The sequence below is a fragment of the Dipodomys merriami genome, unplaced genomic scaffold (genome assembly GCF_024711535.1).
Source record: "Dipodomys merriami isolate MVZ:Mamm:240054 unplaced genomic scaffold, mDipMer1.0.p SCAF_91, whole genome shotgun sequence".
Lineage (NCBI taxonomy): Eukaryota > Metazoa > Chordata > Mammalia > Rodentia > Heteromyidae > Dipodomys > Dipodomys merriami.
In genome coordinates, this window is record NW_027206524.1 from 4,113,750 (window position 1) to 4,136,389 (window position 22,640).

Consider the following 22,640-nt stretch of genomic DNA (forward strand, 5'->3'; position numbering starts at 1 on the left):
TTAAGTCATTTATTTCCACATAAGCTTAAGTTTGTAACATATTCCACATCTAGAGAATGGGTCTGGGAACAATTACATTAAGAGAACAGGGATTTAACAAAAAGTGCTTATGGTTTTTTCCAGAAGCATTGAGTGTCACAAAGAGCCCCTGGTGGGAATACATTCACAAAGTTGCATGGAAAGTGAGATATTTACATATTTACACTATGTATTTAAATGGCATTCTGTCACAATTACCACTTAGTACCACTAAGCAAGTCTGTGCCTGTACAGCCTCTCTAATATTCTGCCTATTAAGTTTACAAAGGTTTTGAATTTTCTATATTAAAAAAACAGAGTTGATTTTCTATATATAAAAAAAACAGAGTCCCCTTCAGGACTCATATTTACCTCCTTTTCAAAATAGCTTTAACTTTCTCATTTATTTATTGATTTTTATTTGTTTAACATATCACCCTTGTTAACATATCTCTAACCATTGTTAGTAGCAGTAAAGGTGTTATTAGCATCAATGCATGTACAATGCAAGGGTAAACTTATTTTATTTTTTGTCAGTCGTGGGACTTGCACTCTGGGCTGAGGCACTGTCCCTGAGCTCTACTACTTGAGCCACATTGCCACTTCCAGTTTTCTGGTAGTTTACTGGAGATAAGAGTCTAAAGGGCTTTCCTGCCTGGGCTGTCTTGGACCACAATCCTCAGATCTCAGCCTCCTGAGTAGCTAGGATTACAGGTATGAGCCACTAGTGCCTGGCTTTAAATCTTATTTTAAATGAGTTTAACTGTACAAAATATATGAACATATCAGTCTAACATCTAACTAGTTTAAGAATTTGCAACATACTTACAGTATTGTTTCCGTAGTGATGTATTCTATTTACACATATAGTTCAATCACAATTTTATTAATAATAACTTTAGAAAACATTGTTATGAATATAAAAGTGACATAAATTACTATAGCTATACCAAAAATAAACAATAAAAAGCAGCAATTTGTATGTTAGAATACATAGCAATCTGCTAGACTTCTTTAACGAAGTGTTTTATAAAAGTATAAAACTGTAGATGGTGCTATTTTTATGAATTTTCTTGTTTTCTTGGTTCCTGAGTCAGACCAACAAGCAAATATGACAAATAGTGCAAATGATCATTGGCCACCAACCACCTTTGAATTCAGACAGTAGATTTCAGAGCAATCTGGATTGGGCTCCAAAGCAACTGTTATTCTGCCCTTCATTTACTTTGCTTTGAGCATAAACTTACTGACACCCTAACTTCATTCCACCTTTGGTAGCAAATTAGTGGGCCCACAAAACTTACAGAAATAGGACTTGCAAGTTGATCAGACTCTTTGTATAAAAATATTAACTCAGAATATTTTTTATGTAATTTTAACATAGAAAACATATCATCATGTGTGTTAAATAGAGAAAAGGTCTATGCATAGGCATGCACTAAGCAAAGAATAATAAAATATTATGTTTTGGCAATATTGGGGTTTGAACTCAGGGCTTCGTGCTTGCTTAGTGGATGTTTTACTTCTGAACCATGCCTCCAGCCTCAAGTTATTTTTTGTGCTAGTCCTAGGGCTTGAACTCAGGGCCTGGGCACTGAGTTTCTTTTGCTCAAGGCTACCACTTGGGCCACAGTGCCACTTTTGCCTTTTTTTGTTTATGTGGTACTGAGGAATCAAACCCAGTACTTCATGCATGCTAGCCAAACACTATCACTGAGCCTGAAATGTTATTCTTTTTGTTGTTGTAGTTGGTCGTGGGGCCTGAACTCTCGGCCTGAGCACTGTCCCTCAGCTCTTCAGCTCAAGGTTAGCGCTCTATCACTTGAGCCATGGCACCACTTCCTGCTTTTTCTGCTTATGTTGTGCTGAGGAATCGAACCCAGGGCCTTGTGCATGCAAGGCATGCCACCTTCTCAGCCCCGGAAATGGTATTCTTTACTATGCAAAAAAAATTTTTTTGTCTTTTCTTTTTTGGTACTGGGGATTGTACAAGCACTTTGTACAAGCACTTTGTCACTGAGCTACATCTCAGCCTACTCTGCATATTTAAACTGGTCCAGCAGACTTGATTTAAAGTTCTACGACCTATTTTTTTGAGCTCAAATGGGTGAGAGTTTGAAGTTTAAAAGAGTGGACAGATTTAAAGAGCTCTTGGTCAAAAGCCAAATATAAGAAGACAATGCATTATTTTCTCTGATATGGCAAAGCTAGATCTTAAGTACACTGTGACATGATCAATTATACAGGACTCTAAGCATTCACAACACAGTGAGACCAAAGGAGGATATTCTTAAGAGAGGAATGCAAAGGCACCATGCCGATATGCTCCTGATCATATAAAATAATATTGATTGAAATAGGAAAAAAAATACAATGCCTCCTGCAGTTTTTTTTTTTAACACCTCACAGTTCTGACTCTTTGTCCTTTTCATCCAGGTAGTATTCATCATCTGTGGTGGTGTCTGTGTCCCAGTCCGACTCCACGGGGTCTTCTTCGTAAATATTGAGTGGCTCAATTGGAAATGATCCATCTTCTGGTGAACTGGAGCTCGAGGGGTCTGTCTGGGATGGGTTGGCAGGATTATTTACACTATGTTTCAGGAAGCCAGGGTTTTTAAGAAAACTTGGTTTCCATAATCTTCCTTGGGTGAGGGACCTCTTTACATTCTCCAAGAAAGCCAACTGTTGTTCCTTCCCAAAAATCCCATAATCAATGGGTCTAGAGATAGACGACGTGGACTTGAGACCTGTTTTTGTCCTGTTCTCGCTGTACAAAGCCCAATTTTCATTTTCATCACAGGAAGGAAATTCAGAGAAAGATTTGAATCTTCGATTGTACCCACTGTGGTTAGAGAAGTCATTCCCTAAGGTCAGTGGACTCAGGGCATTGTCAATAGAGGTGCTTTCAGAAAAATGGCGCCCCCTAGCTTTGGGTGGCTGACTTGTGCGTAGGTCACTATGCACATGGATGCTTTTTAAACTCTTAGAACGATAGAGCTGTGGTTCAGGTTCCCATCCTGGAGACACAGGCCTCCTATGTTGCTGCTGATAACTAGCCAGGGAGAGGTTCATCAGAGATTTCTGCACAGTTTCCAGGGAGAAAGGGGGGCTGAGCCTCCTCTGATAATCAGAGAAGTCAGCTTCTCTGAGGCTGGTTGATATGAGTTTGGCTGTGGATGCTGACTCTTCTTCTACAAGCTGAGCTACTGGAACATCTTTAGAATTCTCATGCTTTGGTGGGGATTCAGAGACATTTTTAAGCTCACTCTGGGGTCGCTGTGAAATGTCATTAGATTTCTGATGGCAGGAATGACTAGAAGGTTCTCTGCTGGCTATGCCAGTAACCTGAAGAGGGTTCTCAGAAACCTCCATGTCTGTCTCCTCGTCCCTCAGGATGTTTTCATCCACAGATTCTGTGGGCTTTACAGCAGCCCTTGGAGACAGTGCAGTGTCTTCTAGTCTGCCAAGAGATAAAAGACCAAAGCCAGATTCACTTCCACTTTGGGGGAAGATAGTAGCTACATGTCTTTTGGGGTTGAAATGGTTACTTGGGAATTTTTGGTTTGCTTTAGACATGGCTGCCAATCTATGTTTAGTGGATCTGTCTTCTCCTTTGTGTAGGATATCCAAGTTGGTGTCATTTGCATGATTTCCTTTAGTGAGTGACGTTTGATCCCAGTCCAACTTCTGCCTTTCTCCCCCAGCCTTCCTGCTCTCTGTTAGAGTGAGCTCCTGGTTTCCTTGGGGTAATTCTCTAGGTTCAGACTTCCCTGAATCTGGTTCACCTGAGTGAGTCTCCTCAAACTGCAGTGTCTGTGATGCTGAAGTTAGAGCGAAGGTTTGGCTTTCGGCAAGAGTTTTCTCAGTCACTTTTGGATGATCTGTTCCAGCTTCTCCTCCGATTTCCCCAGGATGTGGCTCACTGGAGCTGCCATCCGGGGCTGGGGCCAGGTGAGCTTCCAGAGACCACCTTGTACTTGGGGTAGACATAATGGCTATGTCTGTACCTGCAGACTCCCCAGAACCTCTTCTGGTTTGGGAACTTTCAACATTATCTTCCGAATGAGCTGGCAGACTAGAGGGTCCACTATTTTCTGCTTGAATGGATTCTTGGGAATTTTCTGGTGTTTCTGCTGCAGTATTTTTGTCCTGTTGTGTTAAAGAGTTGGGAAGGGTTTCCCTTTGTAAAGTTCTCCCTTTTTGTTTCCTGCTTTGCAAAAAATCACCTAGAAGTGTTTTAACTAAGTCACCTTGCAAGGTCTCTTTGGCCTTAGATTCTCCTTGATGCAGAGAAACAGGAGCCATTTCTTCTAATGTAGGCTCAGAGGGTCCCTTATCTGGCAGTTTGTTGTCAGTCAAACTCTGAGCAGAGCTTTCTGTCATCTTTACATTTGGGGAAGGTGAACTTGACCGCTCCTGTGTAGAATCCTTTACCCTCTCTCCTAAAGCACGAGGAGATGCCTCCGTCTCCACCTGCAGGGATTCCATAAGCGAACTCGTGTTTTGCGCATACTGCTGAAGGAGGTTACAAACTTTTTTGCTGGCTTTCCTGGGTAGAGTATAATATATTGAAACCACTTCGAGACATTTTACATTATCTTCATTCCCAGAAACAGAAAACATACTAGTAGTTTTGAATTTATGTAATGTGTTCTTGTTTTCTTTTTGGGCTATGTCTGCACAAAATGGTAAAGGGTTTTCCTCCCCTGTCCCAGGGGCAGCCATCTTTTCAGTGCATTCTTGGAAGAGTTCCTTTGGGTGCAGTGTGTAGATGGAAGAACCATCTCTAATAGGTGATTTGCTTTCTAGCGAGGAAAAGAGTCTCCCCCTGGTCTTTGGTGTCACAGAAGCAGCGTCTGTGTCTAAGACTGATTTGTTGTTTGTTTCATCGCTTCCAGTGGAGGCTTGTGGTTTCTCTGAAGGACATGACATAGACCGCCCCACAAGGAATGGAAGTGGTCCTTTCCTCACAGAAGCAGATCTGATGGGTCTTACCTTTGCCATCTTCTCTGTGGCTTCGGATGCCACGGTGATGGAATCAGAAACCACTTTGGAACACTCACTCACTGACTCAGGAAAATCACATCTGCTCGACTCGTATTTCTTCACCGGATCTGGCACAGTGTTTTTGATTTGAAAGGGAAGTGGCCCGTTCCTAATGGATGTAGCCCTTACCTTACTTTCTGGCTGACTGCCATTGATGAGGAAACTGGCCGATTTTCTCGGCAAAGTGCAATAAATGGTGTTAAGCTCCGAAGCTTTGGGATTGTTTTGGTTTTCTGTGGGGTGACAGCCTTCGCTGGGGGGTATTGAACAACTTGCTGTTTGGCTTAACTTTTCAATACAGGATACACGATGTCTTACCTTTCCATTTCTGAAAGGAGAACGGGAATGGCCTTTGACAAAATCAACCACATCCTCACAGAGAGGCACATGACCATCATTGCTCTTTGGGGTTTCTGAAGGGCTAATTATAGCACACTGGCTATTCTGCTTTGTGGTAGCATTGTCTGTGTCTTCTCTCTCTTCTAGAGCTGGACCATTGTCTGAAGGGCTTCTGGTGGTAGAAGAAATCACACGAGCATCACGAAAAGAATAATTCGATGGTGAGGAATTGGGTGTTATCCCTGATGATAGAGCCAAAGAGTCACATGGCCTATTGGCAGCCATCTTGCTGCAGCTGGTGGAACGAGGTGTGGGATATTGTTTGGCCTCAGTATCCAAAAGAGAAGACTCCTCGGGAGACTGTGTGTTTTGATTATCAGTAGGTTCAGAGCACTGCTGGTTATTCTTACTAGTGCTGGAAATGTCTCCTTTACTTACTGCCAGTTCCTTGCGGCAACTTTGACTTGGGCTGGGGAAAGATAGTGGCATTGTGCTTTGCTGAAGGAAAGGAAGGAAAGCCGCTGAGTCAAGTTTCTTGATCCCTTTAAGTTCATTGGATGTATCTCTTTGTGATATCCAAATTGGGGAGGCATTTTTCCTGGAAAAGGCTCTGGGTGACTTTCGTGAACTTCCTTTGCTAGGTGAATTTAAACCAAATCTGTCATTTTTGACTGGATCCTGGGAGAGAGGATTTTGAAAATCAGTTAAGGGGTTTGAGATCACTGTCTGTGAAATAGACGGGGGAATCTCTGTCATATTGGTCTGGTCTGTCTGGTGTAGTTGTTTGTCTTCGGAAAGAGATTCATTCATGTCTTTCTCATTCATTTCTGTGACCAAGATATTGGGCTGGGTTTCAGCCAGAGGAAGGGAATCAAGTAAAGTGCTGTTGGTCACAGTAGCTTCTGTATGGCATCTTCCTGGAAGGGAGTCTGGCTTATTAGGAATGACATTTTGTAGAGTGACAGTGAAATTCGGAAAGTTGGGACTCTGAGAATTCCTTTTATCATCAGGAACCTGGGGGAAGGAATTTCTGAATGAAGGTGCTAGATTCTGGTCAATTCCAAATGAAAAGGGTTCTTTGTTTCTCTGCATGTGTTCAGGACAACTGTCCTTTTGATATTCCAACCCAGTAGTTGTCATGGGATGACTCAAATCAGACATGGAGCCAAAAGTTGGTGTGCCAAAATAAGGAGTGGATTGGTTCTCACTTGTGTGTGATATCTCCATGTTCTCCAGTGGTGGCATCTGAAAACCAGACTGCCAGGGATATGGGTTTTCTTGGCTCCTGAAAACTGGAGAAAATGGCCTCCAGTGTTGAGGAGGGACACTGTGGCCATGAACATTTGCTTCAGAGGGAAACATTTCAAAGTCTCTGTTGGAAAAATTGAATGGCTTCCTACCCTGATGAAAGTCAGGCCAACAGGAATAACATTCTTCCTGTTGGCCCCAAAAAGAACTTTGTCCAAATCTGTGCTCTCTACTTTGTTTAAAAGCATTGCTAAAGAATGACCTAGCAAAGGGGTTGTCCTGATGGTAAAATGGCATGTTCTCTGAGTTCTCAAATATGTCAGGATGCATGGGAGTATCCAGGGGATCATTTAAACGTGCATTTTGATAAGCATTCTGTGAATGGAACCATTCATGTCTCCTATTCTCCCGAAGACAGTGAGGATACATACACTGTTCAGCAGGGTCAATTTCCATGGGTGACGGTGCGCTATGGAACTCTTCTTGGTTCTGTCTGTCTCTCAAAAAATCTGATCTATTCCATATGATAGATGATAATGGAGTCCTCTTTGGGCTCTGCTGGTGGCTTGCAGGTACAAATCGATTCCTGTTCTCAGTTGTGGTTGGAAAATGTAAGCTTCTTGCAGTGAAATGCCCCGTGGCTGGTGAGGCTGATCGTTGTCTGCTATCAAAACACAGAGAAGTGCTCCCAAATGTATTCTTTTGCACACTATCTTCTAAGCCTCTGCTGGGTTCCTTTGTCCTATACATATTATAAATTGTCTTTGTCCTAGGGGAAAAGGTTTTAAAACCTTCTCTAGGAGTTCCTGGTCTCAAGATGTCATAGATGGACATATTAGAAGTTTCATGACGATTTTGGGGTCTTCTTGTGATAGCTCTAGGTCTGTTCCTGTTGGAGTAAGAATGGCCAGACTGCGTGCTTGATGCATAGCTGGCATTCGCTGAGCTTGTAGATTGCTCCTGAGCAAGTTTGCTATCCAAGTCATCTAAAACTAAAGGAGAATATGAATTAATTCTTTTTTATAGTTTAATCATAATTTGAGTTGTTGAACTCTCTCAAGAAGCTGGGTGCTGGTGGCTCACACCTGTAATCCTAGCTACTCAGGAGGTTGAGATATGAGGATCGCAGTTGGAAGCCAGCCCAGGCAGGAAAGTCTGCAAGACTCTTATCTCCAATTAACTATCCACCAGAAAACCAGAAATGGCACTTTGGCTCAAAGTAGTAGAGTGCTAGCCTTGAGCAAAAGAGCTCAAGGACAGTGCCTAGACCCTCTCAAGAAACTTTTTATCATTCTATCATATTATCATAAATGTGATGACATTCATTTTGATTTTTTTGAGTTTGACTTTACAAGACAGTAATGCAAGTTTCTTTTCTATGCTTTGTCCTTAAAAATTAAACCTTCCATAATGCCTGTAAAGGTAAGCCTTAAAATAAAACTTTTTTTTTTTTTTTTTGTCGGTCGTGGGGCTTGAACTCTGGGCCTGGGCCTGGGCGCTGTCCCTCAGCTCTTCAGCTCAAGGTGAGCCCTCTATCACTTGAGCCACAGTGCCAATTCCAGCTTTTTCTGCTTATGTGGTGCAGAGGAATCGAACCCAGGGCCTCATGCATGCAAGGCAAGCACTCTACCACTGAGTCACCTTCCCAGCCCCCCCCTCCTCCTCCTCTCCCTCCTCCTCCCCTCCCCTCCTCCTCCTCCTCCTGTTACATAAGTCAGGTAATGAGCACTTTTCTTTTTGAACAGTGTCACCCTTTCCTTCGCTTTCTCCCAATGTTTCCCTCCCACCCACCCCAACAAGTTGTATATTTCATTTTTAACCTAGTGTCTAGTGAGTATCACCGCTGCATTTGTTCACCCTTTGTCCCCCAGTTTCTGTGCCTTTTGAGTAGATTTTCCTCTGTCTGTATTCCAGGGACCATTTTACAGAGGGTGTCCTGAGACCTAGTGTCCAATCAAGGTTCTCTCACCAATGACCATGCTAGCCAGACACCAAAAAATGGAAGGGATTTCATTACCTTTGCAAATTGGATTTAGTTCCCCAAGCTGTATTTGTTACTTTTTGGTTGATTTTCTTGACTAGTGGTCAGGCTTAGTTTGACCTTGAATAACTGATGTAAGGGGAACTATGGTTGTAGAATAATGACATATGCGTGCATATGGTACTTTAGAATATGGTTCCTTTTTTTTTTTTTTTTTTTTTTTTTGCCAGTCCTGGGGCTTGAACTCAGGGCCTGGGCCCTATCCCTAAGCTTCTTTTGCTCAAGGCTAGAACTCTATCACTTGAGCCATAGCCTCACTTTATGTGGTAGTGAAGAATCAAATCCAGGGCTTCATGCATGCTAGGTAAGCACTTTACCAATAAGCCACATAGCCAGCCCTCTGGTTCAGTTTTTCTCAATATCTACTCTACAAAGTTAATAGTTTGATGAGTAGTAGATTTCCCATTACAGTGTCTTTCCTGATCAGGAGCAATAAAGGTCTAGGGAGAACAGCAAACTATCTAGATGTATTTCCTTTTTGCCTGAGGTTAAATATTAAACGTTATTATCAGCTCATACATTTACTAGCCCTTGATCTGAGAATATTTGATTGGGTTATATTTAACCATTAGGTTTTTCAATGTTTGTGTCAATAGCACATGTCAAGATGAGGAAATTTCAGATAAAGAAACTTCAAACATGAGCACAGAGTTTGAGCTGGGTATGGTGGTATACACCTGTAATCCCAGCAGTCCACAGGTTGAAGGGGAGGATTGTGAGTTTGAGAGCAGATTGAGGTACACAGGCTAGCCTGCATTACAGGATGAGGCCCTCACCTCACCTCCAAGAACAAAAACAGCAACAGTGCACATATTTTAATAGAAGTGATGCTGTATTATTTGCATCCCTTTTTGACCTTGAGTTGCAAAGGTGATTGATATGGAGACTTACCTTGGAAAAACTCGTTCTCCAGCCTTGAGGCCTCCCAGGGAGGAGGTCTGCTTTCCTCCCTCATGGTTGATGGCTTGGGCACGAACACACTGTTAACTGGCTGATTTTCCAGATGCAAACTGGATATTTTTTCCTGCTGATTTTAATGCAAACAAAAGGAAATTGTTAATACATACACACACACAATATCATTTCTAGACCCTCTTCAGCCAAAATACTTATTAAAAAAAAGTCAAAAGCTTAACTGTCCAGGTTCAGGGACAACAAACAATTTTCCCAACATGTATTTTTCAACTTAATGTTTTCTTGGTTTTGCCACTCGCAGACTGATCATGAATTTTGAATTCTTTTGTATTATATACAAGTACACTACTGCTCTTCATTTCATGTGCTTCAGGTAAGATCCTGAACCTCTAGCTGCCTACAGACTTGCACCGAATTATCAAAAGTTTGTAGGAGGGATGGTCCTGATAATTATGAAAGAAACTCACCTTGAAGATGGGGGTATTGTCTCCAAGGCCCCAATGGCTAAGGTTTCAGATTTCTAAACACTGTAGATTCGATCAAGAGCATGTTTTATAGGCTGGAGAGGTGGCTCAAATGTTATAGTGCCTGCACAGCAAGCACAAGGCCCTGAGTTCAAACCCCAGTGCTGCTACTTCCCTCTCCCAAATCTCTGAAATGTTCCCAGAAGTTACCTGAATATTACTCGGATCTGAACATTTGTGAATTTGGTGGATTTAGGGGAAAAATTGTATTCCTATGCAGAATTTATCTAGAATTGTGAGCCCTTCAGACAGCCATGAGTTGATTTAGTAGTTTTTTTGGTCAGTCGTGAGGCCTAAACTCTGGGCCTGGGCACTGTCCCTGAGTTCTTCAGCTCAAGGCTAGTGCTCTATCACTTGAGCCACAGCACCACTTCTGGCTTTTTCTGCTTATGTGGTACTGAGGAATCGAACCCAGGGCCTCATGCATGTAAGGCAAGCACCCTACCACTGAGCCACCTTCCCAGCCCCAATTTAGTAGTTTTTTACAAAAGACCTTAAAAACATGATCTTATTTTGTTTAAACTACTACTATCAGTTTAAAGGATTTGGGAGACCAACAGAGAGTCGCTTTCCCTTCTGTTTTTTGGTTTTTGTTTTTTTTGTTTTAACTAACAATGTTTATGTTTTCACCAAACCCAGTCACTGTCCTACTTTCAAGCTTGATTTGTTTTCACAAACTTGGGAGAATTATCTCCACCCACACTATTACTTTCTTGTGCCAAAAACTCCATTTACATTTCCTCTGTCAAACTGGCTCAGTCACTTATGATTGACTCCATTTCTGCTCAGCCTTATCCTGCCACACACCTTCCTTCTGTCTTCTGTCTCTGATGCCTGTCCCTGTATCTGTCTCTCTATCTCTGCCTGTCTGAACTCAGGACCTGGGCACTGTCCTTGGACTGTTTTGCTCAAAGCTAGCGCTCTACTACTTTCAGCCACAGTGCTACTTCTAGTGTTTTGTCTCTGTAGAGACCTGTATATCTTCATATATATTTATATATCTCCAGAGAGATATTATATATGTAATATATAATGTATATACTATATCTTCCCTCTTCCACTTTCTTCTGGCTTAAATTTCAGAGCCTGAGCACTATCCCTTAGTTTTTTTGCTCAAAGCTGATGCTCTAACACTTGAGCCATTCCTGCACTTATGGTTTTTGGGTGTGTAATAAGAGATAAGACTCTCATGGACTTTCCTGCTCAGGCTGACTTCAAATTTGGATCCTCAGATCTGAGCCTCCTCAGTACTGACTAGCTAGCCACCAACAGCCGACTTACATGTCTCTAGATTTTATCTACTATGCCATGTTCTAAATGGTTTATGGTTCTATTTTTATGCCTGTGCCCTCCTAGCACAAGTTTCAGGCCTGCCCCTCTCTGTTATAGGAAACCAAAGATTCAAAGACAAATGAATTGGAACCCTGGAAGTGGACCAACCTCTAAAGTGACCAAGAAAAGAATAATATTCTCCTTTATATCCAGAATACCTGGCAAGTATGTTAGACATGGATTAATACGAGATCTAAGATACTCTACCCACAACAACATTCCCTTCTAGACTTCTCTGGGTCATTTTTATCTACTTGTTTGCTGTCACCTTTCTCATAGTTTAATTATTCATTTATTCAGGTTTTGTTTTTGTATGTATGTGCCAGACCGAGGGCTTGAACTCAGGAACTGGGCTTGAACTCAGGGCTTGGGCACTGTTCCTGAGCTTTTTTCCTCAGGACTAGTACTCTATCACTTGATCCTCAGTTCTACTTCTGGCTTTTGGGTGGTTAATTGGAAATAAGAGGCTCACAAGCTTTCCTGCCAAGGCTGGCTTTGAATCAAGATCCTCAGATCTCAGCCTCCTGAGTAGCTAGGATTACATGTGTGAACCACCAGTGCCCAGCCATTTATTCAGTTTTTAATAGTATAAAGTATGTCCTCTCTCACACCATCCTTATAAGCCCTAATTTTGTGGTTTTGAGAGGGATAATCATTCCCATATTTCAGAGGAGAAAACAGTTTTTCAGGAAATAACTGACTTCTATCACATGAATGTTCATTACATGAATATGTGGTGCGAAGGGCTATTTACACTTATCAGATCTGATCCCTAGTCCTGTTCTTTGTACTATGTTGGGTTTTACTGTTATTTTATTAAGACATGTCTTCAGTTAGAAGGTAACCTTTCTGAAAAGAGGAATCTTGCCTTAAATATTCCACGCTCTCCACTATAGGGTTGATGTAATACTTTGTACAGTTATAAATGGATTGTGTTACATACACAAACCAAAAGAAATCAAAGATTCAACAAGGTGGGCACTGATGGTTCATGCTTATAATTCTAGTTACTTAGAAAGGTGAAATCTTGAGATTTCAGTTCAAAGCCAGCTTAGGCATGAAAGTCCATGAGACGTTTATCCCAAATTTATCACCAAAAAGCCAGAAATAGAGCTGTGGCTTAAGTGGTGAAACATTAGCACTGAGCAAAAAAGCTAAAAAAACAGGGTCTAGATGCTGAGTTTAAGCCCCAGTATTGGTGCATGTATACATACACAGACACACAGACACACAGACATGGACAGACACACACAGACACACAGACACACACACACACACACACACACACACACACACACACACACACACATATTACAGCAGCTGAGACACTGAAAATTTCAACCTAAGTTCTAAATATTTGAAATCCTACCTCTGCCCATTAGTAGCTTGATGACTTAACATCTCTATAGCTTCATTTTTTTTTCCTGGTGAAATCACCACAATCACCACTACAACAGCCCCTTCACTGGGTTGTAGATTCAAGCTGTATAAAAGCCAGAATGGAGTCTAATACCTAGTGAGTCCTTACTGTTAGCAGTGACTATTCTTTGGTGATAGAATGTCCTGAAGGCCCCCGCTGGAGTGGACTGACAACTCTGCAAGTCAGAAAAAAGTCCTGTGGCCAGGATCAAAATGTCTGTTTTCAGGATCTCAATTTCATTCTCTGACTGAGTAAAATGAGGCCTTTTTTTTTCTTTTTACACAACTTCAGTTCACCCTCCTGATATTGTTGGCATTGCTGACATAATTAAACAAACAAACCTTCTGTCAGAGAGTCACCTTAAGCACATTTGGAGGACTTCCTAGTGCAGCCAAACCTGCAGAACAGCTGTTGGAGCTGAAACCTAAGCTCATTGATAGCATCCAACGCTTTTGTAAAGGCAACGAAACAATGCTTCCAGGTGCTTGGGAATGTATTCTGTGTCTGGTTTACTGCAGAGGTCTCATCTGCTTCCATAAAACCCTGTCTTCAGTTACTGAGTGCCAGCTGGTGCCAGGCAGTAAGGAGACACAGGGGAGTGTGACCCCAGAGGTGTGTTCTCAGGGGTACCAGCCTGATAAGGTGTAAGTGTCTCAGACTGTAAGTTCTCACTCTAGTTTTGAAGGGATTCCTCTCCTGAAAGGAGAAAATTCTTTAACTGGAGAGCATTCGTTCCTCAGGGAGTACTTAACAAAATCTGCAGACATCTTTGTCATCACTGGGTGGAGAACTTCCAACATCTAGTAGCGTGGAGGCTGGGATGGTTGCCAAATAACTCAATGCCACATAATTCAGCCCTCCTCCCACCCCCCACAGAGATCGCTCAGCCCCCCCCAAATGTGCTTTGTACTGAGTTTGAGAGAAACCCTGAACTTGATGATCCGCAGACTTCCGACTAGCTCCAAAAATTCAATGCTTCTGAAACCGCTTGCTTGTACAAATATTTCACTGGCAACTTCCTTCTCTTCTGAGAAGGTCATCGAATAATGTCATCCAGCTCTCAAGAGAAAATACAGACATTCCTTACTGTGCCATTTTGACCAGGCTGCCAAGTTCATGCCCTTGGATCTTGGCTAGAGTCTCTGTGGCACCAACAGACCCCTTCCAGCTGTCTTTGGGCTGAGGGACTAGGACTTTGGGGACTGAAAAATGGAAATTGACAAAGCAATCTTACAGGCAGCTCCACCATCTTCTCTATCCTACTTTGTGTGTGGGGGGGGAGGGGGTAACTTGGAATTTGAACTCAGAGCTTTGTACTTTTACTTAGCTTTCTTTTTGCTCAGGGCTAGTGCTCTACCCCTTGAGCCACACCTCTACTTCCATCTTTTTGGTGGTTAACTGGAGATAAGAGTCATGCAAACTGTACTGCCCAGTCTCCTTTGAACTGTGATTTTTCAGATTTCAGCTTCTTGAGTAACTAGGATTATAGGAATAAGCCACTGACGGCATGGCTTCCCACTTTCCTCTCTGAATAGAAATGATGATCATACTCAGACAGGGCTCCGCTGAGACCCACATCACCTTGTAAAACTGACTGACTCTGGTTGCCTCTGGCCTGTTCCATTATCCAATAATTTAGGGATTTGGAGGAGTGGCACCTGGGAAAACATCATAGATGTCACCCATAGGGTAAATGGAAGTTGGGTGCCCTCTCTTCTTCCTGGCAGTCTCCTGTCTCAGTCTTCCAGGATCAGAGCCAACTGGAAAGCAACCCCAGCTGGAAAGCTTGAAGTTCTCCAGGAGAAATCTAAACCTTCAAAGTACAATTGAAGCTAATCCAAGGGGAAATCTTATTTGTCCAACCTGGGATTACATACATTCTGAATTTGTTTTCTTTTCTTTTTTGTTGGTCCTGGGGCTTGAACTCAGGGCCCAGGGGTTGTTCCCGAGTTTCTTTTGCTAAAGGCTAGTGCTCTACTGCTTTGAGTACTACGTCTAGTTTTCTAGGGGTTAATTGGAGAAAAGAGGCTTTCTTGCACAGACTGGCTTTGAACCGCAACCCTCAGATCTCAGCCTCCTGACTAGCTAGGATTCTAGGCATAAGCCACCAGCCCCCAGCTCATTTGAATTTCTGAATCTAACCTTTGGCTTTCTGCCTACTTACGTCTATTGTTCCCCTCACAGACACCGGAGATCGTCCACCACCTCCATATCTGTTGGAAGAAATAGAAATAATTCCATTGAAGAATATAACTTTTACCAGAAGGAAGGATCAACAGCACATTTATCATTTGCATGCTGGTATTTTGGGAAGGTATATTTCTGATGTGTTGTGGAAAGATAATTCTGGGTGTCTTTGTATTGTTGGACCAAATTTCAGAAACTCCTATGATGCTTTGGAATCAATGTTTCCATCTTTGCCACTCAGGTAGCCAAAGCGGGGTGTGTGTGTGGGGGGGGGGGCGATTTATAGTGAATTTATGTTGGAGCAGAGTATACAAACACAGTAACAGCATGAAGACATCTGTCCAAGGTCTACTAGATGGCAAGTCCTGTGCTCAGCTTCTAGCTGTGTGGTGACTCATTTAGCTACTTCACTCCCTTTCAGTGAACTAATTATGGCTGCTCCTATGTTACAGACTAGAAGATGGAGGTAGAGCCCATGGTGCAAGGAACATAGTTAGTGGCTGAGCTAGGAATCAGGCACAGGCTGTCTAGAATTTTCCTTAAGTATAAATGGTAACACTGACTTCTTATTGCAAATGGAGACATTTTCTGTTTCTGTTCATTTCTATTTTAACAAGCAACTAAGTTCAAACCAGACTTCATCTGTAGGAGAATTATTTAAAAAGTGAACTATAAAAATTGCTTTGGAACCCAGCACTGGTGGTTCACGCCTGTAATCTTAGCTACTCAGGAGGCTGAGATCTAAGGATCACGGTTCAAAGCCAGCCCCGGGCAGGAAAGTCCAAGAGGCTTTTATTTCCAATTAACCACCAAAAAACCAGTGGCACTGTAACTCAAGTGGTAGAATGCTTGCCTTGAGCTGAAGAGCTCAGGGACAATGCCCAGGCCCAGAGTTCAAGCAGAAAGGGCTTGGTGCTGGTGGCTCACACCTGTAATCCTAGCTACTCAGGAGGCTGAGATCTGAGGATATGGTTCAAAGTAGACTGGGCAGGAAAGCCCGTGAAACTCTTCTCTCCAGTTAATAGCAGCAAGTGGAGCTATGATTCCAATGGTAGAGCTCTAGCTTGAGTGAAAAAAAAGCTCAGGAATAGCATCCAGGCCCTGGACCAACAGCAAAAATCAAAGCAAACAAACAAAATTGCTTAGAACAGTGGCAAGTGATCAGGCCCACCTTCGCCCAAACTCCTAACTGCTCCATGGTTTATGAAAATTGAGCATAAAACCACAGAGACCAAATGCTTTTATCTTTTTTTTTTTTTTTTTTTTTTTTTTTGGGTTCGGTCGTGGGGCCTGAACTCTGGGCCTGGGCGCTGTCCCTCAGCTCTTCAGCTCAAGGCTAGCACTCTACCACTTGAGCCACAGTGGCCACTTCCGGCTTTTTTCTTTTTGCTTATGTGGTGCTGAGGAATCGAACCCAGGGCCTCATGCATGCAAGGCAAGCGCTCTACCACTGAGCCACCTTCCCAGCCCACAAATGCTTTTATCTTTTAAAGATATTCATATATACTATTTTATAATTTAGCCCAGATTGAAAACAAAGTTAATATCAAGAATTGTTTTTCTGTATTGCTCAGAAATACTAGCTCTGCTAATAGTATCAGATTGGATATTCCTTATCTAAAATGCTTGAAACTGGAAATGTTTTCTGTTTTAGTAGGTATCTTTTTTATTTTTTTAATCTTAGAATACATGCAAATCCCTAATGATATATCCTGGGGATAGAACCCAAATCTATATGTGAAATTTGTGGACCCAAGTCTAGATATGAAATGTATTTATTCTGTACAAATGTCTTAGGCATATAAGGTAATGTTGTTCAGAATTTTTAGTGTTGCCTGCATTTGGCCTATACACCATCATTTGAGGTCAGGTATGGAATTTTCCATTCTTGGCATTATGTGTATCTCCAACGGTTCTGGATTTTGATCTTTGGATGAGGAATGCTTGTAATTTTAGTCTTCCTTCCCACCTAGATTGATTTTTTTTGTTTGTTTGTGTGCTACGACATGCTGTGTGCTATTTTGAGTTCTTTGGATGAAGCAAAAATGGCTGAGATCAGGATGCTGTTTTGGTGGGGTTTTTTTTTTTTGAGATCTGTTTACTAATAGGAAAGATTAGATGCATAATGAGAAAATGCAAGCCCAGACTTGCTAAGGACTACAAGGCGATGCACATCAAACGGACTGACAGGCACAGAGCCAGCACCTGGGGATACACAGGAAAAGTAGTAGGGAGAAGGTGGCAAAAGAACAGGGGGCTAAGGACTCAGGGATGTCAGGGGAGGGTGAGATCTGGCAAAATCTCTCTGTCTGCCTGGAGTCAAAAGTACACACCAGATTGTGCGGGATCTTTCCAGATCCCTGGTGGGTGGCAGCCCAGAGAACACATCCCACATTCCTAGTCTCACCAGCTCACCCTTTCTTGATTTGGAGTTAAGTTTCAGGTTTCTGAGAATGGGCGGAAGATCCTCATCTTCTAAAGGACCAAAAGATGCCTAGATTGCATCCATCAAGTGCACGAATGATCAGTGAGTGTCAGGAGCATACTCATCTGAGCATGCACATGGTTTGAGTGTGTGCTTTGTTGCATGAACCATAACAGACTTCATTGAGAAGGGATGCTTCCATTTCCCTGGGAGGATCTGTCTCTGTATCCATAAACGAATCATGTTTCTAATGAGAAGAGCTCCCACCTATCATGTGAACAAGAGCATCAGTGAGGACCTGAAGGCTGGGGTAGGCCCTGAAGACTGGCCGGTACCAAGGGATAGAAAGATATTTTTGTCTTCTGCATTCTCTCCCAAGTCCTACTGATGCTCTGTCTCTCACCAGTATCCCATTTCTCCATCTTCTCTTTATCCTTCACACCAACAGAGAGATCTATGTAAAATGTAAATGAGAGCTGAGCACAGGTGCCTCATACCTGTAACTCTTAGCTACTCAGGAGGCTGAGATCTAAGGACTATGGTTCAAAGCCAGCCTGGGCAGAAAAATCTGTGAGACTTAGCTCCAATTAACCACCAAAAAGCTGGAAGTGGAACTGTGTCTCAAGTGGTAGAATGCTTTTTTTTTTTTTGAACCTAGCACTTTTATTTGATAGATAGCTGCTCAACTACTTGAATCACACCTGCAACCACCTCTCCTCCCCTTTTCTTTTGCTTTAGTTATTTTTTCAGATAGGTTTTCATGATTTTAGTCTGAGGTCATCTGCAGACTCCGATCCTTCTACTTAGGCCTCCCGAGTAGCTAAGATTATAGGTGTGAACCACTAAACCCGGCTTGTTTTGTAAAGGTGAGGAGCTCTCACTAACTTTTTTTTTGGCCAGGGCAACCCTCAAATCACAATCCTCTGATCTTTACCTCTCCAGCAGCAACGTATCCAAAATGTTAACATAGCACAAGACTTTTTGCTGGTGAACGCCTTCAGAAACCCTTTACCTCTTCACCCTCTCCTTCTTTTAGGAGCTCGTACTCTGCACCTGTCAAATCAATTCTCCCTCAATCATTCTCTCTTGTTTTCATACATTTGCAGGTACCATTCAGGAATTCTCATATACTACAGCAGGGTAGAGATAAGAATGGGAATGTGGCTTAGCGGTAGAGTGCTTGCCTAGCATGCATGAAGCCCTGGGTTCAATTCCTCTGTACATAAACAGAGAAGGCTGGAAATGGCACTATGGCTCAAGTGGTAGAGTGCTAGCCTTGAGCAAAAGAAGCTCAAAAGGGACTCCATGTTCCACTCTTTTCTAGCCAGTCAACAAGTCCTGTTCACTCAAACTCAGAAATCCTTCTTAAATTCATCTTTATCTCTAGTCACTCTACCTTTACCGTAGTGGGCATTAAAAAAAATCTCTTGCTTTTTCCCCTTCATATTTTATTTGGCAGCATTGGGGTTTGAACTTGGGTAAGGTTTGTATTTACTCTATTGCTTGAGCCATGTCCCCAGACAACCTTGCTTTGGTTATTTTTTTTGGGGGGGGGGTCAGGTCGTGGGGCCTGAACTCTGGACCTGGGCGCTGTCCCTGAGCTCTTCAGCTCAAGGCTAGTGCTCTACCACTTGAGCCACAGTGCCACTTCCAGCTTTTTTTTTTTGCTTATGTGGTACTGAGGAATCAAACCCAGGGCCTCATGCATGCAAGGCAAGCACTCTACCACTGAGCCACCGTCCCAGTCTGCTTTGGTTATTTTTGAGAGAGTGTCTTGCTTTTTGCTTGGGCCAGCCTGGACTGTGATCCTCCTGTATACGCTTTCTGTATTGCTATAATGATAGGCCTGGACCAGTGTGTCTAGTTATTGGTTGATAGGGGGAGGTCTCACGAAATTTTTGCCTGACCTCTGTCCTAAGTAGCTAGTGTTACAGGTGTGAGTCACCTCACAGCTCTTTGCCTGGACCAGGATTTCCTAACTGAAGAATCATGTAAATGTCATTTTCTCCAAGAGCTGTGTCAGGGCTTCATTTAAGATCATGTCCCTCATGTGTGTTCCAGAATATGTCCCACTTGGCATCACTCTGGTGCATGACTCTACATTTTGTGTGGTCCTCACACCAGGAGAGCCTGGAAAGGCAGGGACAGCGTGTCCTTGTTCTGTTTGTGGCATTCTGCTGCAGTTTTTGTTGAATGAATGAATGCTCATTCTTTTCCCCGCTGCATCTGTTCTTCTTGCCGTTATATCATCCACCTAGTTTTGGGGCAGAGAAGAAGACAGTTCATCTGCCTTCTTCTCCCTTCCCTCACCTGCTGTTACTTCAGCCTCATGATTCTGTGTTGACTTTAAATCTTGCACACTTTAAATCTTGCACTCCGCGGAGTCTTGCCTGGTTACTCAGACACTAACTGTGTCCCTTCAAACCCAGCTACAGCTGGGACTGTGCGTCTCAACCTCAGCGTGACCAGCATTTCTGTTTTCTCTTCTGTGCCTCACAGGCCTCGTGACACCTTGTGACATAGATTAGAGTGACAACTGTGATGTGAGAAGGAATGTGTGCTGCTTGCCACCCTGTCCCTATAAGAAACTTTTCTTCCCTTCAGATGCAAGGAGTTTTGGTGAAGCCACCCAGCTGCTCCTCAGACATGCCCAGATTTGCCTCATCCATAGGGTGTGTACAGCTAGGCCATCCAGCTGTACTTCTGTTATGTAAGCAAAAAGGTCGGATGGGATTTTGGAACATTAATAGGTAGATTATATTTTTTCTTGGCTTTCCCTTCTTTCCTTCCTTCCTTCCTTCCTTCCTTCCTTCCTTCCTTCCTTCCTTCCTTCCTTCCTTCCTTTCCTCTCTCTCTCCCTTCTCCCCTTCCCTCCCTCCTTCCTTCCCTCTTCTCTCTCCTGACCTCCACTGAAGAATCTATGTTTGAAAACATAGGCCAAGGGAGAAGTCAGAATTGGGCCCTGGTTCCTTTTGTGAGCCCTGGAGTGGTACCCATTGGTGAGCAGCAATACTATGGAGGCAGGGAGGAAGAGGAGCTAGGAGGAGGGCCAGGGGATTGTTCTGAATTTTGTCCTAGGCAGCCATGGCTCCTGGGTGATCTGGCTGTCACTATTAGAATCTCATCAGCAATTGTACAATAATGGCAGATTAGAAGAAAGGTATAAAGTATTTAATTGTTTTCACTCTTTAGGATATTTCAATGCTCACTCCGGTTTGGGAACCATGAAGCTTTGATGATTTGCACTATGGTAAGGACTGTCAAAATTCCTGGCATGGGGTTTGGGGTGCTGCTCAAGCAGTAGAGCAAGCAAAGGTTCCCTGAGTTCAAATCCAGTATGGCTAAAACACAAAGCAACAACAGTTCCTGGGCACGGGTGATAATAGCCAGGGTGCCTTGCTTCCCTTCTATGGATCTGTCAGGCTTTTGTCAGAGTTCTGTGCAGGAGAAGATGGCATCAGATAAACAGAGGAAATAAAGCAAAGCCCCTTCCCAGAACCAATTTTTAAAATTTTCACAGCTCCTTCATGGGCCCTCTGAACTAGCAACCTTGAACTTTCCCTTGGCCCTAGACCTTGAGACCACTTGAAGGAAGGAATGAGGAAAATAATCTTCATCCCTAAAATCACCACAACTTACTGGAGGCATCTGGTTGCACAGCCTTAGGAGCAACAACAATAACAAAAAACTGACCAAAAAAAGATGTGAGGCAATGGGAGACTGGTACATGCTACAGATCAGATGTAGAGGTAGACGTTTCTTGAATTCATGGACTAGCATTAAATAAAACCTCAATAGAAAATACTTCACATTTTTTCTTTCCTTGAAGCTTGGGTCAGGGCAGTCAGTTACAAATAGTATTAAAATCTGAAAGGATCATTAGAGCACAGTGTACGTTTGGTAGAAAATAACTGGTATTTGAAGCAGAAATGACAAATACTTTAGTCATTGTACAACTACAATCACTGTGTTTCCAATAGCTTCTTCTTTTTCTTTTTCCTTCCTTCTTTCCTCCCTTCCTTCCTTCCTTCCTTCCTTCCTTCCTTCCTTCCTTCCTTCCTTCCTTCCTTCCTTCCTCTCTTTCTCTCTCTCTTTCTTTTTCTTTTGCCGGTGGTGGGGCTTGAACTCAAAATCAGGGCCTGAGCATTATCCCTGAGCTCATCTGCTCTAGGCCACTGCTCTATCACTTTGAGCCATAGCTCCATTTCCCGTTTTCTGGTGGTTTATTGGAGATAAAAGTCTCACAAACTTTCTTGCCCAGGGCTGGCTTCAAATCTCAGTCCTTAGATCTCAGCCTCCTGAGTAGCTAGGATTACAGATGTGAGCCACCAGTGCCCAACTCTCTACAGCTTCTTTTCCACCTAAAGTAGGAAACCAAAGCTTCAAGATACTACATTCAGTAACCCCCTTGTCCTTAGGGGAGGAGATATGATGACAAGACTCTTAGTGGATGGCCTAAAGCCACTGATACTACCAAAATCTGTATAAACTATGTTTTTTTCTTCCTATACATACACATCTATGATAACATTTAATTTATAAGTGATACCAATGACTAATAAACTAGAGTAATAATAACATTGTAATAAAAGTGATGTAAGTGCAGTCCTTCTCTTTCAAAGTTTCTTAATCTCATTAGACTATCTTTTTGGGCTATGGTTGAGGCCCAAATTGAGAGGGGGGAGGGGTTACTGTACTCTCTTAAATGAACAACTATATTTGGCCACATGATAAAGCCCAATTTTCTGCTTAGGTGGGTTACTCACTAGCCAGTATCATTTCTTTGGTAATCCAAAGGCAGTCACAGTGGGACATGCCTGTAATCCTAGCACTCTGGAGGCGGAGGTAGGGGGATTGTGAGTTCAAAGCCATCCTAAGCTACAAAGTTAGTTGGGCTGGACTACACAGAGTGGAGCCATCTTAAAATAAACAAACAGAAACAAAACACTGAGTTTTAAGAGCAAAAAATAAATTCCTCAGGTAAGAGAAAAATAAAGACCCTCTTTTACATACAAGAGCTGGTTCTTTTTTTCTGATTTTATTATTATTTTTTCCCCACTGAGTGCAATTTTGAAAGTGAAATCAAGATCCTGTAAATCTGGATCACCCAGGCAAGATATAAATGCCTCTAATTCAATCATGTGT

General features: G+C 42.6%; 1 protein-coding gene and 1 long non-coding RNA gene across 6 annotated transcripts in view; one reads left to right on the forward strand and one right to left on the reverse strand.

The window, feature by feature from the left end:
* The window catches only part of LOC138821337 (exophilin-5-like), a 52,025-nt gene continuing 29,385 nt past the window's right edge, over positions 1-22,640 (reverse strand). For 3 of the 5 annotated variants that reach the window (XM_070013489.1, XM_070013486.1, XM_070013488.1), the window contains 3 exons: positions 15,048-15,096; positions 9,584-9,719; positions 1-7,643 (listed from right to left, as the gene is read on the reverse strand). In XM_070013489.1, the coding sequence (XP_069869590.1) occupies positions 2,422-7,643; positions 9,584-9,719; positions 15,048-15,096 (5,407 nt within the window). In that variant the 3' untranslated portion in view covers positions 1-2,421. The remainder of the gene's footprint in view (positions 7,644-9,583; positions 9,720-15,047; positions 15,097-22,640) is intronic. The other 2 variants (XM_070013487.1, XM_070013490.1) reach the window with 1 other exon arrangement.
* Positions 5,525-22,640, forward strand: part of LOC138821338 (uncharacterized) — a 27,443-nt gene continuing 10,327 nt past the window's right edge. Inside the window, exons 1-3 of the long non-coding RNA XR_011370136.1 lie at positions 5,525-5,624; positions 11,521-11,628; positions 15,068-15,197. This is a non-coding gene — a long non-coding RNA (uncharacterized lncRNA). The remainder of the gene's footprint in view (positions 5,625-11,520; positions 11,629-15,067; positions 15,198-22,640) is intronic.